Source organism: Protopterus annectens, chromosome 6.part0 (genome assembly GCF_019279795.1).
Source record: "Protopterus annectens isolate FY-2018-M chromosome 6.part0, PAN1.0, whole genome shotgun sequence".
NCBI lineage: Eukaryota > Metazoa > Chordata > Ceratodontiformes > Protopteridae > Protopterus > Protopterus annectens.
The window spans coordinates 1,841,886,465-1,841,904,689 of NC_056737.1; the positions used below are offsets into that span (position 1 = coordinate 1,841,886,465).

The 18,225-nt window shown below is 38.5% G+C and overlaps 1 protein-coding gene across 3 annotated transcripts in view; it reads right to left on the minus strand.

Annotated features, from left to right (window-relative positions):
- STAT1 (signal transducer and activator of transcription 1) overlaps positions 1-18,225 on the minus strand; it is a 1,683,855-nt gene that overhangs the window by 958,491 nt on the left and 707,139 nt on the right. For all 3 annotated transcript variants that reach the window (XM_044075195.1, XM_044075193.1, XM_044075194.1), the window contains one exon: positions 16,833-16,991. In XM_044075195.1, the coding sequence (XP_043931130.1) occupies positions 16,833-16,991 (159 nt within the window). The remainder of the gene's footprint in view (positions 1-16,832; positions 16,992-18,225) is intronic.

Below are 18,225 nucleotides of genomic sequence, written 5' to 3' on the forward strand. Positions count from 1 at the left end.
CAGAAGGGAGTCACCAGCAGGATTTTTGGTTTGTCCTTCTGTATTTTCAGGATGACGTTGTGAATCAGAGGAAATGAAGGGGTGACATAAGGGAACACTCCCTCCCATGAAAAGGAAAAGGCGTCCACCCTCCAGGCTTGTGATGGGGGAAGCCTTGTGCAAAAGAGGGACATTTGTTGTTCTGGGAGGAGGCAAACAGATCTGCTTGAGGAATACCCCACCTGTGAATTAGATCCAGAAATACTTCCCTGTGAAGCATCCATTCATGGGAGGGTGTTATGTTTCTGAATGGAGTGTCTGCCATCCAAATGACTTCTGATGGGATGTTAACTGTCTGCAAGTGAATATGTAGTGCTGCTGCCAGGGACCAGATCGGAATAGCAAGACTACAGAGAGGGTAAGACTTTGCTCCTCCCTGTTTGTTTATATACCATAGAACTGTCATGCTCTCTGTGAAGACCTTCAGGGTGCCTGGCAGAAGGATCGCTTGAAAGGCCTGTATTGCCAAGGAAAGGGCCCTTAGCTCTTTTAGGTTGATGTGGTCCTTCCTTTTTTGCATGGACCACTCCCCCTGAACTTTGTGCTGGGTGTTGGCATGGTGTAAGATAGCCCCCCCAACCTAGATCTGATGCATCTATGTAAAGATGCTGTTTGGGTGGAGGGGTCTGCAAGCGTATCTCTTGATTGAGAGTAATGGTAGCAATCCACCAGGAAAGCTCCCTTTTTAAACAGGGAAGAAGAGGACGTTTTGTTTCCAAGGGATGAAAGTGTTGGTTCCAAAATATTCTCAAGACCCACTGAAACATCCTCATGTGCATCCTGGCTGGAGGGATCATGGGAATCAAAGAAGCCATGTATCCTAGGATTCTGAGAAAATCCCTGGCTGAGAAGGTTGGTAGAGATTGCAGGGAGTGGAAGAAATGAGTAAGAAATTCTACTTTCTGGGCAGGGACAAAGGCTGACATCAAGTATGTCCTTATCCTGCACCCCAGAAAAACAAGATCTTGTGAAGGAGCCATTTGAGCCTTCAGGAAATTCACTGTGAAGCCTAGGCTCTGTAAAAACTTGCAAACCATGTCCAAGTGTTGGGACAGGGTGAGAGGATCTTGGTGCAGAATAAGGAGGTCATCCAAGTAAGGATAAATATGTATGCCCTACAGTCTACAATGTGCAATGTCTGGGGCTAGACACTTTGTGAATACTCTTGGAGCTGTGCAGAGCTCAAAGGGTAAGGCAGAGAACTGAAAATGTGAAGAACCCACTGAGAAACGTAAACATTTCCAGTAAGTAGGATGAATAGGGATGTGAAGGTATGCATCCTTCAGATCCAGGGAAGCTAATGAAGGCTTGCTGAGGAATAAGGGGAAGAAGGTGCTGTAATGTGAGCATTTTTAAGGTAGGCACCTTGAGGAAGAGATTGACGTGGGATAAGTCAAGTATGGGTCTCCAAGGACCATCTTTTCTTGGAATCAAAAACATCCTGGAATAAACCCCTTGGCTAACTGATTCTCAGGTACTTGTTCTATAGTTCCCTGAGAGAGGAGTTGGCTCAGGATAATGGGAAAACATGGAAGCTGATTGAGTGGGGTTGAGGAATTCCCTGGAAGGGTGGAATTGCCCACCAAGTCATGAAGTATCCCCTCTTGATGATGGAGAGCACCCACTTGTCTATGGTGATTTTCTGCCAGGAGGCTAGGGAAAGGGTTAGGCGTAGGGACAGGAGGGTGGAACTGGGTAAGGGAAGACAGTCACTGTGGAGGAGCTCTATCTGGGTCTGGCTGCCTCCAAAAGGAATAAGGTGTGGTGGTGGTAGACAGATCTAGGAGCAGATTGTTTCCTAGGATATCTCCGTCCCCTGGACTGAGTTGCAGAGGGATGAGAGGACTGCCTCTTGACAAAGCTAGGCTTTTAAGGGTAGTTTCTATGGAATTTGGGAACAGGTGAAACCAGTAAATGTTTTAGATTTTGTAAGTATTTACCTTTACCTGCAGAGACTTAAGTAGCTCTGCAGAGGCAGCTCCAAAGAGGGCTTTGTTGTCCAAAGGGGCATCTAACAACTTAGCTTGGACATCCAAAGGTAAAGGCTGAAGTATCAATCATGAAAACCTCCTTAACACAGAACCAGAAACAGCAGACTTTGAAGAAGCTTCTACAGCATCATATCAGCACTTAATAGAGTGTCTGGTCACTTGAGTAACCGTGGACAGAAGGATAGTCAGTTGGGCCTTAGCTGGTGAGTCTAGAACCTCAGACAGAAGAGTAGAGGCCTTGGTCAGGGAATCTAAAGCAAACTTGGCCATGTGGGTCTGATAATTAATAGCTCTAATGGCCAAGGTGGAAAAAGTATATACTTTTCTCCCCAACCTGTCCATAAACTTACTGTCTTTATCAGTAGGGAAAAGGGAGGAGGAAGGTAGTTGCCTAGAGGACTTATCAGCTGACACTGCAATGACTACAAGGTCTGCTGGAGGGTTCTTGAAAAGGTACTGCTCCTTAGCAGACAGCTTATAAAATCTGCCTGGTCTCTTAGAAGCAGAAGGCTGTGACTCTGGACTCTGAGAGGCAGCAGTAATAAAAAAGAGAAATTTGTAAAAATATGGTTATGTAACAAATAATACTCTCTACAGACACGTCCACCTTGACAGACCTGAAGAGATGATGAAAGAACCTTACAACTCAGGAGGGGTACGTGGTTTTTCCAAATCTGATAAAAGCTTTGAATTTTTTAGATGGAAAGAATGACTGTTGCAAGCATGACCTTTCAGACAAGTTAGGATGGTAAAGGATGTATTTTAACTCTGCAATGTGTGACTGTGGTCAGGACTCCACTCTTATGTTGCCAGTGGTTGCTTTTTCTTATGTTCTTCAGACATCCATAAGGACAGGCAGGAGTAGCACAGTGAGGTGGCCAGCTTGCTACAGCAAGAAGCTGTTACTACAGTGATTGCTCTTAAGAAGGTAGAGGAAATCTTGGAAGTTGTACCCCCTATAAATGTAAAACGTAATACATCTGCAGAAAATCTGGGAGATGGACTGTGGATGACGATATAGACCTTCCAGAGAGATCCTTGGAGGTAAGTGTATTTGGATTGCTGGGAGGATCATACAGTCTGATTTTTTTCACAACAAGAAAGTACAGTTGCACAAGCCCTACTTATCTGTACCAGTAGATGTTTGTAAAACACAGTGAAATACTGGCATAAGAGTAGTAGTACCATGCTAACCTATCTCTGGCAGTCTACCAAAGCTCAGAGCTCCTCCCACTGGCTGTCTGTGGTTGTGATGGACTACTCATCTGAGAGTATAGGGACTGCCTTTTAGACAGGACTCTTTCAGTTTTCTAGGTTCAAAACGAAGAGAAGATGAAAATGTAAGCTTATGAAGATCTACTGTTCCAAACCAATCCCCCTCACATAAACAAAGAAACAAAAAAGGCAGCTGAGCATAACCCAGTGGCACCTCCATCACCAAACTATTTACATCCAAAAAGGGGTATGGTGGGTGAGTACTGCCAGTAAGGCAGTGTGTTCTATGAACACCTACTGTTACAGGTAATTAGGACTTATGCAACTATACTATGGTCAACAAAAACATTGCCTTACTGACAAACTGGTATATTCCCAAAGCTTACCCAACCTGGGATGAGGAAGGATAAGGGTCAAGGAGTAACAGGAGAATGGTCCTACAGAAGCCTGCTCTGGGTTTAGAGAAGCCTTCCAGCTTGTATTGCTTCATAAAGGTATAGACAGTGAACCAAGCTGCTACCTCTAGAATACTTCTAGAGTCCACTTCTTTCCAATAAGCCACTGAAAAGGAAAAGGCCCTGGTGGAAAGCAAATTTACCTTGCTTGGAGTTGCCTTGCCATGGTGGGTGTTGTGACGTCCAGATAATATCCCACCGGACTGCCAACAAAAATGTAATGCCTGGACAATACCTCACCAGACTGCTAACAAATAATGTGATGTCCCTTACTATCCTGGGTCAGTAACTAAGGAGCTTCAGTCCTCACTACTGACTCCAATAGGAGAGTGTCACTTAAACAGGAGTACTATTTCACAATTTCTCCTAAGAGCACAACAGGAACAAGCTCTATAACCTGGGACTGGACTGTATTCTTCTGTCCACCCTTAAAGTAACTCCTTATTACACACTTCAGAGCAATGTGTCCCAGGTTAAGACCTTTGATACACTCACACATAAAAAAATTATATCTCACACATCCAAATACTTCTGAGAAAGCCTGACACAGATTTCCAGGTGTGCCCCTACCCCAAAATACAGTAGCACATTGCCACTAATCAGACAGCCTACATGCCCTTTTAAAGGGGTGTCCAGTTATGAAAAGTAGCTATTAAAACAAATGATAGTAAATGACTTAAAGCAGCTAGGCTTTCGGAGTGGCTTGGGAAGTTATCAAAGCAGGTATAAGCACTCTCAAATCACTAAAGAGAACACTGATTGACCGGCCACAATATAAATTAATAAAAATATTCAATAATGAGCAAAATGATTAATATAAAACAGTAATTTTCAATAAATAAACAGAACTCAATCACCAGGAAAATAAAATAAATATTGAAGGATAGAAATGGGGGTGAATTCTGAGACAACTTTTGGCATGAAAGAGGGATTAGTGTGTAACACAACCCTATCCCTCTGGAAAATCAGGTAAGGTTGTCCCACCATGAGAGCTTGCAGCTCACAGACTTGTCTTGCAGATGTCACCGCAATAAGCAAAACAGTTTTTCACATTAAGATTCAGATCAGCCTGATTAGCAGGTGACCTTTGGCATTTCTTTCTGAACCTTCAAAAGTACCTTGTGAATCAGTGGAATGGGTGAAAATGCATACAAGTATAGTCCTGTACAAAGGGCCAAGAGTACTTCATCCAAGCATGGCTGCAAGGATGTCTGGAACAGAATTTCTTCAGCTGTCAGTTTTAAAAGGAGGTAAACAAATCTATATGAGGTGTCCCCTACATCTGGACTAGATCCTAGAACACCACAGTCTTTAGCTGCCACTTCTGTGGGTCTGCCCGGGATGCTTAGACTGTCTGCCACAATGTTTTACTGTGACGGGATGTATGATACCTGAAGAGTAAAAGATTGTTGTAAAAAACAGTTTCCAGAACATCAGTGCCAACTGGCTCAGGGGGGTATGACCTTGTATTCCCTTGTTTGTTGAGCTACCACATCACTGTGGCATTGTCTGTAACCACTAGAAGATGACCCGTAGTCCATAGGTTGTGAAGGACTTTCAAGGCTTGGATTACCACCAGCATTTCCTTGAAATTGATGTGCGAACATGCATTCTTGGGCCCTCAAGTAGCCTACACTTGCACTCCCACTGACACAGTTCCCCAAGCAAAACTGGATGAATATGAATGGACAGACAGGAAGAAGGGAAGACCTGGACTGATACTTAACTGTTTTCTCCACCACTATAATTCTCATCTAAAGAATGGCAGTTCTGGTAACTGAGATTTCAGGGAATGTAGGTATTGGCTCCAACAATTCTGGACGTACCACTGAATTTTCCAAACCTGTATATGGAACAGCAATATCATTTGAATCATGGATGTCATAAGTCCTAGAATTTTTAGGAATTCTCTTGCCAAATCAAAGCTCCTGCTGGAGAATTCTTGAAACACCATCTGTTAAGACAGAACCTTGTCTTAGAAAAGAAAGGCCATTCTTTTGTCAGAGCTGATTAAGCAACCTAAGAAGACGAGTCTTTGTGAGGGTGTCAGGTATGACTTCTGAAGGATCAACTTGAACCCTAGCTGGGAGAGTAAGGTTGAGGCCTTCTCTAGAGATTCTGGATACAGAATCTACACAGATCAGCAAGTTGTCCAAGTAAGGAAAGATGTGAATGCTAACAGCCCGTCAGTGAGCTACTACCAGAGCAAGGCATATGGCAAACACTCAAGGCACAGTGGATAACCCCAAGACCAATGCAGAGAAATGATAAAGCAACTTAGATATAACAAGTCACAGATATCTAATGAAATGATAAGCAATTTGGATATGGTGATATGCATCCTTTAAGTTCAGGGTCACCACGAAGCAGCAGTCTGGAAACAGAGGAATCACTATCTGCAGAAACTTAGGGACCTTAATAAGGGTACTCATAAAGGAGAGGTTAAATACTGGTCTCTACAAAAGCTCTTTTTTTGGGAACCAGGAAAATTCTGGAGTAGAAATCTTTCACCCTTTCCCAAGGAATGACCAGTTCAATGACCCCTAAAGTCCAGCATCTACTGGAGTATAAGAGGGAATAAAAAAGTCTGGTCCAGCAGATGAGGGGGCACCCCTTTGACATGAGGCATATGTTCCTTCCACTGCCATCTGTACTTCTGCCAACAATGTTGAGCACACATTTGTGCATCAAGTCAGGGAACAAGAAACTAGCCAGCTCAATATCAAATAAAGGCTGCACATTTAGCCCAGTAAAAGGATGGGCAAATCCCACTGCTCTCCCTCTAAATATCAATCTAAAGATTATTCTGAACAGTGCACTGAGAAAATGACAGCATTTTCAGTAACACAGTTCAAAGCACAAACTACATGCTCAAAAGTCACCTAATTTTGTAAAAAAAAAAAAAAAGGCTAGTTTCATTCTAAATGAATGGATACAGCTTAAAACAGTATTAGACAAAAAATAAATCATAAGCTAATGGAACAGTCCTGTCAGGAATGTTTAACATACAAAATGGCACCAAAAACAATTATTTCTATAGGGGTTACTATTCTAAAGACTGTACAAAATAAAGTGACAGTTTCAGTAATACAGTTCCAAGCACAAAATACATGCACAAAAGTCCCATAATTTTGTAAAAAAAAGACCTGTTCAGTCAAAATGAATGGATACAGCCTAAAGAAGTATAAGACAAGAAATAAATCATAAACTGATGAAAAATTCCTGAAATATTTAACACACAAAATGGCACCAAAATTGCAATTTAAAGAAAAAAAATGTTTAAATGTTGTAATCCGGGTCTGTATTATAAAGCCAAAGTTACAAAATCTCGAGTACCCTTTCATCGACACATAAGTGTTGAACATCCTCTTCAGCGAACAGCCACATCATTGATTTCTTTCCAAGGAAAAGAAATCTGTAGGCCAACTACTCATAAAACAATTTAACAAACACTATGAAGTATGGGGCTTCGCCCCTCCCCCCACCCCCCAATATGGGGGGCTGTGCCCCCTACACCCCCCAACTAAATATACTATAGCAGAGATCGCACTACAGTGGGGAAATGGGCAGATTTCAAATAATGGCCAACCGATTTCTTTCCCATGGAAAGAAATCGATGATGTGGCCGTTCACTGAAAAGGACGTTCGACACTTATGGGTCGATGAAAGGGTACTCGAAATTTTGTACTTTGAGTAAGTAATATAGACCCAGTTTTCATAGGTTAATATATGTGTACTAGGCTAATGGCCCTGGAGCCTTTACAAGCCTAGCCTATAGGATTACCAAGGCATCATGCCACCCAACCTTAGTTTCCAATTCCTCTGTAGAGTAGAGCCACTGGAGTGACCCCTGGGTGAATTTTCTATTTCCCATCCCCTCATCAATATTTCTCTTGAAGAGGGCCAGTGAGGTACTCTGTTTGACATGTATGGGAAGTCTATTCCATATCATGGGCAGTCTCTGGGTTATGAACCTGTCCGTCCAGCACATTCTGTTGATTCTGGTAAAATCAGGTGTCCTCAAAGACATCCACACTCATATTTTCACAGTTACCAGGACCAAAATTACAACTCCTACCTAACTAGTTTGCTACACTATAGTATTACACAGTTGCTGCACGTGCCACGCATATGCCAAAACTTCCAAATACTGTGCTAGTCAAAGTAAAAACAGAAGCATATACATTTTTTTTTACTTTTTTTTAAACAAGAAGCATCTTTATTAAATTATCACATATGACACAGGCAGTCATACAGTTACATAAATGAAAACAAATCATATTAACATAATTTTAGTTGCAAACATTATACATCATAAACCATGTTTACTTAATTGTAGTTGCAAACACATTATACATCACTTATAATCTATCCAGTCACTGTCAGTCAAACATTATATTGCTCATTCAAATCCTGCCTTCTTTTAAAACTCATTCCTCCATTGCCTGTATTGTTCTCACATTTCCCATTTTTGTCTATGTAATTTGCTCCTACCCTTTTCTAAAGATCTCAGTTCCAGGTATTTTATCTCTCTTACTATATTCACTACTTCTAGTAAAGTTGGTTTAGACTTAGATTTCTAGATTTCTATTTTCTAGTAATTGCTTTTTTGGCAGCCACCGTAATTAGTTTCAGCAATACCTTATCATATCTAGGCAATTCTGATTCTGCATCACAGCTAAAAAAAAATTATTTCCTTAGTTACAGCAATTTGCTAACCCAGTATCTCTGACAGAGCAGTTTGGAGGGAATCTTTAAAGTCTGCCATCTCTTTACACCCCTAGAAAATATGTTCCCAGTTACTTCTTTCTTCCCCATCACACTTCCAATGTTTGCTGTCTATCTGAGGAAAAATTATTTGTAGTCTACTTGAGGTATACAAATATCTATGTAAACATTTCCAAGCAAAGATCCTAAATCTTCCAGACTTTATTGCATATTTGGGAGATATACATACACCCCCATTGTTTCTTTGTGAAATGCTCATCCAATCTCTCTTCCCAATCCATTTTAAGCTCATCTGATTAATTCATATAGTTACCATGTAATATTTTGTATGCTCTACTAATTATTCCTTTTTTAACACCAGCTTCAATTCTAGATTCTACTCAAACTCTACTAGTGCTGGTTTTTCGCTTAGGATTACCTGTTTCTTTCTCTTTGCCTAAACTCTGATGTCAATCCTTGATGGGGAAGGCAATCTCTATCCTACAGTCCAAATAAATTCTTGGCCTCTTCCCATTCTGTTACCTTTCCCTCCCTAATTATATGCTCCCAATTAGTTGGTTCTTTTACCTGTTTTTGCCAATAAATTCCAGCCCCCTCTTGATTATTATCATCTGTATCCCATATTGCAGTCATCCCTATTGGCAGAATTGCCTTTCTCCATTCCTGTGTTGGCTTAGTTCTTATGATACTTTCTGCTACTTTATAAATATAATATTCTGCGTTGTTACTGTTATTCTTTTTAAGGATCTGCATCCAAAATCCCAGTCTCTCCTTGTTTATTGAGCTTCCTGCCCGTCTCATCATCATCATCCCTTTACACTTTGAATTATAGATTTCTGCTTGTGCTATGTATGGTAACCTTAACTGCATAGCTCTAAAATACCCCTTCAAATCAGGTAATCCTAAACTGCCTTGTTCAATTGGAAGAATCAGCTTACCCCACTTGACTCTTGCTGTCTTTCCCTCCCAGAAAAAATTCTTCAGCTCTTTATTAACTGCTATCCACAACTTCTCCCCTGGTTAATAAAACTATGCCTGACCTGTATACAAAACTAAAGGGACTAAAAACATTTTAACTGCTTGTATCTTACTATCCACATCCATATAACACAGTTTCCAATTTCTCAGGTTTTGTATTATCTTACTTTTAGTCTCGTCCCACATATCCTTAGCTGCCACATGATAATATTTTTTTAATCCATCCAAAGTACATAATTTTATAACTTTTCCATAAATATGGATATTGTGGAACCAAGTTTTGTCTGGGTACATAATTTACAGCTATTGCGTTTGTTTTAGCTTCTTTAATTTTGTATCCTGAAAGGATATGAAACTGCCTCAAAATTTACCACAGCACTGAAAAGTACTTTTCTGGTTTTATCAGGTATAAAATAATAGAATGTGCAAATAAAGTCAGCTTTTCTTGACTACCATACCGATTATATCCTTAAATTCCTGAGCATCTTACTTTCTATGCCAATGGTTCTGAATATTGAACAAATAACAAAGGGGAAAGAGGACATTCCTGCCTGGTTCCTCTGCTCAAACATAAATTATCAGAGGAACCCACCCATTTTAATTTTTGCCTCCAATCCCTCATATATCCTCCTAATCAACATTATAATTTGTTTTATCTGCAAACATCTTTATTAAATTTTCACATATGACAAAGGCAATCTTACATTTATATAAATGAAAAACAAACAAAATAATACCACTTTAGTTCTAGTTTAAATCACAGACACCATTGAAACAATTGTGGTTGTGAACACTATACATCACTTATAAACTATCTAGTAAGTGTCAGTTAATAATATAGCTCATTCAAATCCTGCCTCTTAAACCTCGTTCCTGCTCAGCATATATTGTTCCCACAATTCCCATTTTTTCCTATGTAGTTTGCTCTTTCCCTTTTCTAAAGATCCCAAATCCAGTTGTTTTATATCTGTTACTATATTCACTATTTCTAGTGCAGTTGCTTTACACTTTGATTTCCATTTTCTAGTAATTGCTTTTCTGGCAGCCACCATAATTAGACTCAGCATGGCTTTTCTATGTCTAGGCAATTCTGATTCTGTAGCATAACTTAGAAAAATCATCTCCTCAGTCAGTATAATCTGCTCACTCAGCATCTCCGACAGAGTGGTCTGCAGGGAATCGCTAAAGTTTGCCAGCTCATTCTACTCCCAAAAAATATGTTCCCAGCTACCCCTTTCTTGCCCATCACACCTCCAACATTTGCTATCCACTTGAGGAAAAATTCTTTGGAGTCTACTTGGGGTATAAAAATACCTATGTAAACACTTCCAGGCAAATATTCTAAATCTTCCAGTCTTTGTTACATATTTGGAGATATACATATATCCCCTCATTGTTTCTTTGTTAATTGCTTATCCAGTCTCTCTTCCCAATCCTTTCTAAGTGCCTCTGATTGATTCTTATAGTTATCATGCAATATTTTATATGTTTTACTAATTATTCATTTTTTTAACGGCAGCTTCTGTTCTAGATTCTATTAAAAACTCTACCAGTGCTGGTATTTCATTTAGGCGCCCCCTATTTCTTTCTCTTTGCCCATACTCTGATATTAATCCTTGATAGGGAAGGCAATCTCTAACCTACACTCCAAATACATTCTTGGCGTCTTCCTTTCTATTACCTTTCCCTTTCTAGTTATTTGCTCCCAATACCTTGGTTCCTTTGCCAGTTTTCTCCAATAAATTCCAGCCCCTCTTGCCTATCTGTATCCCTGAGCACAGTCATCCCTATCAATCAACCTTATAATTTTATCGGGGAATGCAAATGTTTCCACTGCCCTGCTCATAAACTCCCAGCTTACTCTGTCAAATGCTTTCTCTGAATTAAGACCCACCAACAGCAATGGTACTTTCTCATATTCAGCTTCCCTCTGGATCATCAAAATTCTGTTAATGTTGTCAAATGTTTGCCTCCCATCCACAAAACCACACCAATCCATGTCTATCACTTCTGGCATCACCTTTGTCATTCTTTTAGCCATTATAGATTGAAATAGATAGTATAAAGCTGGATCTGATGGGACTTTACCCCCTTTAGGTATTACAGCCACCAACGCTTTCTTCCAGGAAGCTGGTGCTTCTCCTCCTCTTGAAGTACTGTTAAATAAAACCTTTCAGATCTTTATTAGATTTTTTACTTCCTAGATTCCAAACGTCCACAGGGATACCATCTATTCTTGGGGACTTTCCTGCTGATTGGTTATACATCATCATTTTTATCTCATCTCCTCCTATCCTATTAGTAATTGAGCCTCATCTACCTCTAACCTTGGCATATTTACTTCTTCATAAACACTTCCATTTGTAATGTTTCTGGCTCTCCATATTTCTCTGCTTTATGCAGACTTTCATAAAATTTCTGAAGTATTTTAGTACTGCTACAGGAACTCTTGTTATCTTCCTTGTAATAGGCTGCCTAAGCTTGGCGACAACCATTTCTATTTTCTGTTGCCTTAGTTACTGCTCTGAACGTTTTTGCGACTGCCATTATTATCAAAAAAAAGTTGCTTAACAGCAATCTTTTTAAACTCATGCATATTACTGAGGTAACCCTTCATTTCCTGCTTGGCAGTCTGCCACTGCTCCTGTTCTTTTTCTCTGAGATTCCCCCTGTTCTGCAAGACTTTAACATTTGTCAGTCCCGCTAAATAATTCTTGTTGCTTCTTAACCATATCTCTCTCTCTCTCCCTCTTTAATTTCCACCCTATTTTAACTCCGTTTTAGTTTTATCCTGCTCCCTAGCTATATTAAAAAAAAAATCTGTCTACTCTAATAACTCCTGAATAATTTCTACTACCCATTCCTTAAATTCCTCTCTTATAACAGATAAGTAGGAAAGTGCCAATGTCTCATTTTTATTTCATTACTTGCATTTTTATTTTATTGATTATTGGCTCGTGATCTGAAATAGCTACTGGATGCATATCAAAACTTTCAATTAAATGCACATGCTCATGTGAAATGTAAGTTCTGTTTATCCTAGCCCAGTTTTTGTATCTTGGGGAATAATGTATAAATTCACTCTGAACTCCTGCTGCTGAAATCACATCCTCCATGCCAAATACTTTCATAAATGTCTTCAAAAAGCTGCCCTCCTTTCTTATAGTTTTTCTTCTGGGTCCCCCAGACATATCTTCCCTGCTGCAAATCAAATTCCAGAACCCACCTTTAAGTAATATTCCCTGCTGAAAACTGGTTATTTCTCCCAGAATATTCTTAAGCTCCATTATAGCAGTTTTACACGGAATATAAATACATACCAGTGTAATCCTCCTCCCTTGCCAGTAGCCCCTTAACTCATTCCCTCCAAGAGAGCAGTGAAGATGGAGCCTAAGCTCCTTAACAGAATCAAATGATGTCCTCACATTTCAAACAAACACATAGCTCTGGAACCAGAGGGGTTACTAAAGAAGTGTAAAAGGCAAACTCTTCAGCACAAACTATTTTTACAGAGGTAGTGTTCTTTAGATTTGTTTTTTTTTCAAGAAACATCCTTATTAAGTTATCATGTGTGGCACAGACAATCTTACATTTATATAAATGAAAATAAATCATAGCGGCACAATCTCAGTTGCAAACATTATACCTTACAAACCGTGCCAATACAACTATAGCTGCAAACATTATACATCACTTTTAATATATCCAGTCATTGTCAGTCAATCACTGGATAGCTCATTTAGATCCTGCCTTCTTTTAAACATTGTTCCTCCTCTGCATGTAGTGGTCCCACATTTCCCATTTTTTCCTGTGAAATTTAGTCCTACCCTTTTCTAAAGATCCCAGTTCCAGTTGTTTTACCTCTGTTATCTTTGTTACTTCTAGTAAAGTTGTTTTAGACTTTGATTTTCATTGTTTTCTTTAGATTCTTGGTCATAAACTGTACTTTGTAAGTCACAGTTAAAACAGTAACTATTAAGTTTGTAATATTTTGTAAACAACTTGCATCTCACCAACCACTCATGTTACATGCATACTGTCAGCAGCATTTTATTCATTCACCTGACAGCTTCCATATGAAGCTAAGCAATTTTGTCTCTGCTACTTGGTTGCCAAGATATTTAGAGGAAGTGTGAAATTTATGACAATATAAATAAATATATGAACAACAATTAATTTATCTTTACCTGCACTAGACAGAGATCAAATATAAACACAGTTATGTTTGCCTTTGTGTAAACATTTAAGATGAAATATTTTACCACTTTATATGTACCACGGTTTTGGAATTATTAATGCAAATACGAAAAAGCAATATTTGACGCCTAGAGGCGTCAGTAGGATGTAAATGCAGAAAAACCTAGCTGTGTCACATAGCAGTAGCAAGTTAATACTACATATCTACAATTATTATCATTTTTATCCTTTTCTGTTACTACTGGAGCTCCTCTTGCAATTAATGTAAGTACACCTCTTTGCCTTTGTACCTGATATTCTGCTGAATAACCGTCCTGAACACCTTTCTTTACCAAATTCACATCTTCAGTTCTTTCCAAATGTGTCTCCTGTAACACAGTATTGCACTCTATATTTTTAAATATAGTTCACTACTCTTTCTTTTTTGTGTATATCTGTGAGACCATTAACATTTAAAGATAATATTGAAATGCTCATTATGTTAAGAAATTATTATTCCCACCTTTTATTTCTAACAGTTTTTTTCTATTGAGCACCTAGTTCCAGCTTTTGTGCTACATGCACACACTAATATCTGGAGGGTTGACCTTTTCTAAAGTTGTTTCTTACTATATCCATTTGAGCTTATATTACGTCTTACAAAACATTTTGTTTTATTGAAAAACCTCAAAAAATACACCCCAATACACTCCAAAAACATATTAACTTAATATTACTGCACAAAACTATGTACAGCTTCAAATATTGAAGTTTTACCTCTCTAATATGAACAATTGTCCCAAACTGACAGCCACACTCACAAACTTGGGTTAACCTAAAAGGAATGTTATCCATGCTAAGATGCATGGTACAGCCTGTGATTCTACTAAGTGTTGCCTGGTTTTGTCTTATCTTTGCTGCTTTCCTAGAATAAGAAACACTTGAATGCTTTCAGAAAACATTATCTCCTAACCATTGAAAGACAGCCATTTAAAAAAAAGTATTCTGTTTTTATTTTTTAGCAGACTGTCTCCATGGAGACATGAAAACCAGATACAGGGCTGCTTCTACAAATATTTATTTGGTGGAGGAGAGATTTATTATATTCAACGTTCCTTATTTATTTGTTTTCTTTTAAAACTTGATACCAGAAAAAGCCAGGAGCCTTAATCCAGTCACTCCCTTATGCAAGAATGAGAAAAAGCACATCATTTTTTCTTGTATCATACACTTTTGAACAGACTTGTCTTCTTTTTCTTTTCTTTTTCTTTTTTTTTACATTGTAGTGCCGTCATTTTTTTTTAAAAAAATGAGCAAGGAGAAAAAGAAAAAAAACATGGGCATTATTTTAGTAGCCCCATTACACTTGAAAATAACTGAGAAAGTTTTACTTTATAGCATGCAGATATTATGCACTACACAAACATTACTGCACTTGAAGTTAACTCTTTCCTTCCTCTTCTTCACCTTTTATAAGCGTTCCTCCAAACATTAATGACATGAAGTACGGCCTGCGCTTTAGAGTCCCTTACAAGTTTAACAAAGTCAAAAAAGTCCATTATTTCCAGGTTTTCCTCTTCTGTCATGTTTCACAAATATAATTAATGTTTTATAGTCCCACATTTACTTGTCAGTTTCTGAGTTGCTATATTTATTCCGGTTTATCTCCACCTCCCAAATCCAGTCTCTACTTCCTTTCCAATGTACTCTTGGTTCTTCTAGTCAACTCTTGTGCATTTTTCTGACTCTTAAGCATTTTCTGTTGAAACACTGGAAAAGGTTTCACTGGCACAGTCTCTCTATGGTCTTTATTACATGAAGAACAAGATGCAGAATCTCTTTCTGTTTCATAGCTCACTTTTTGTTGGACAAACTTTTGTATTTCCTCCTTAGCATGTTTTACATCAAAACATGATTTTGTCTCTCCAGGAAAGAATATTCTGAAGATAGCTGGATACACCAGTTTGAATCTCAGGCCTGCTTCTCAACATTCCCTGATTAATGGAATAAATTAACTCCTCTTCTGCCTGATATACAGTGAGTAATTATTTTCCACAAACACTCCAATGTCTCCCAGATTTAGTACTTTGTCCTTCTGCTACAGTTTTGTTGCAATCAACTCCTACTGCTGGTAGGATTCCATCTTTACTATTAAAGGTCTATGCTGCTCTCTCATGGCCAGGTTTGGAGCATACACACAATGTGCCCTTTCAATTAACAACTGCTGCTGTGGAATACCAGTCCAGTTGCTTATTTGTACTTTCATAAAATTAATACAGTCTGTTCCTTCCAGCTTCTCTGGTACAGCAGAAAGCCTCAGATTTCCCTGTGTAATTGTACTATTTTTGAAACATCTCTTCTTGAGCAAGGTCACATTCAGCCAGCCTTTTCTTCATTTCGACCTCTGACTTGCAATTTTATCACCTTATTTGAATATCTGTTTAAAGCTTCTTCCTTTATCCAGCTTTTTAATTGAGTTGATATACTTCATCAGTATTTTATTTATTTTAATAAGCTTTGAGTACATTTGACTTATTTTTTCCTCAAAGTTACTGGAAGCATGTCTTACACTAAAGCTGGAGCTTGCACTGCTTTTGCTGAACAGCTGTAGAATTATTCCCAGTCAGTGCTTTGTCCTCACTTTTGTGGTTGATTTTCTTTCAGGTTCTCTGAATTTATTTTTTGCTGGCATCCAGGCAGTGCACTTACTAGCCAGTTACTGAAATGTACCCCCCCCCCCCATGACTTAACTGTCTCTCTCTCTACTGAATTTCTGTTTTCACACAGGGAGAAATGAAATTAAGCTTTTATCAATGTACAACCACCTTGGAAGTCTTGCATATACAATATTTAAAATCAGAAAAAAAGTCAAAGCAGAAGAGTACACTCTTTAAGCACTGATAGAAAAAGTGGAGATAGAAAATAAACCCCCCAAATGGTTTCTTATCTAACCTCAGCAGCTAACAAATCTGGAGTAAGGAGCAGTCTTCTCAGAGATCCTTCTATTACTGTAACACTAGAAAACTAAAAGGGTCCTGTCTATGGGGCAGAAAGGCTGTCCCTCAACTTTCAGGTGACTAGTCCATCACACCCACAGGCAGACATGGGTAGAAGCTCACAGCTTTGCTACACTACCAGAGATAGGGTAGCAGGGCACTACTACACATATGCCAGTAACGCAGAGTGTTTGTTGAACATCAGTACTTAGTTTGAAACAGCCAAAATGCAGAAACAATCTCCAAACCCTTACCTCTGAATGAGCTGTTTGAAAAGGGTATTAGTTCTTTCCCGGAGAAAGCATTTATGCTGTGTGACAGGATCTTGACTATATGTTAGCTTTTGTTCCAATTCTTCCAGCTTCTTTATTTGTTGCCGGACTTGCTGCAGACTTTCTGCAATTACTGTAAACCTGTAAAGAAAAAGCTAGATTCAACATAGTTGCTCTGTTGTAGCATTCTGGTAAGCAGTGGCTATCACTTGCCATTCATATTTTGAGTAATAATGTATATTAATGTATGATCTGTACTCATTTCACAAAACTGGTAAATATGTCAGTTTTCAGTCAACTTATATACACACAAAAATCACTCTCAGAAAAATAACAGTGCATAAATGAAACTAAAAAAATCAGAATCAACTTAAATAACTTTAGGAGTAAAACAAAAGAGATGTATAAAGATGAAATAATACCTGGATCTAGTGATCACTGCATGTTACATTTCTTTAATTACTAGAGATTTGTTATAAACCCAAATATAATCTACAAAACAAAACTCGAGTAGGGCAATGAGAGTAAACAAGCTATATCTCATAATACTCAGGGCATTAAGAAAGATATTAAGAGCACATGTGGCCTCTCTGTTCAGTCATTTGATACAGGATTGGCTCCAGAGGGCATGTGAAGCTTGAGGCTGATGTACATCTTCTTCACAAACTGACCTAATACATACAAAATGCTTTATATTACTGAAATCCATACACACAACACCACATCCTCTCTCTCTCAACTCTCCATTATTACTAAATTAAACCTCAACAGAATTACAATATCTTAACTTTTTTATCAGTAACAAACATACATAAATCTCTACATCACCAACTTCCTTGACAAATATACTTACTGCTACAGACCAACTTCAGCAACTTCTATTAACCAGCTCTTTCTTACTCAAAACTAGTATGAGCTGAATGTTACTTACCCTGCATTCCAAGCTACAAATGAAGCATTAACAAGCACTATAAAGTACTGCTTATTTACCTGCATCCAAAAAGTGTATACTGTATGCATGTGTATGTCACGTAACATGGGTAAAGTGAAATATCTCTGTAGAATACTTTCTTTACTTACAACTCATAAGCACATATGTGTGTAACTGGGTGCCTGTATTAATATATTTGTCTTATAGTTTATGTGTGTGTGTATGAAACTGTCAGCAAACATTAAAAAAAAAGCTAAAACCAAAGACATTAATCTCAAAAGACTGAAACTAAAAAAGTTGAAAAAATTAAACAATTATTTTATGCAGGGGGGAAAAGCCCTCCTGAACCCCCCTGCAAGCAACTTATATAGATCAACTCCGTGATCGCACAATGACAGTGAAAGGCCAAATTCCAACTGTCTACTGCACGGAGATCTCCCAGAC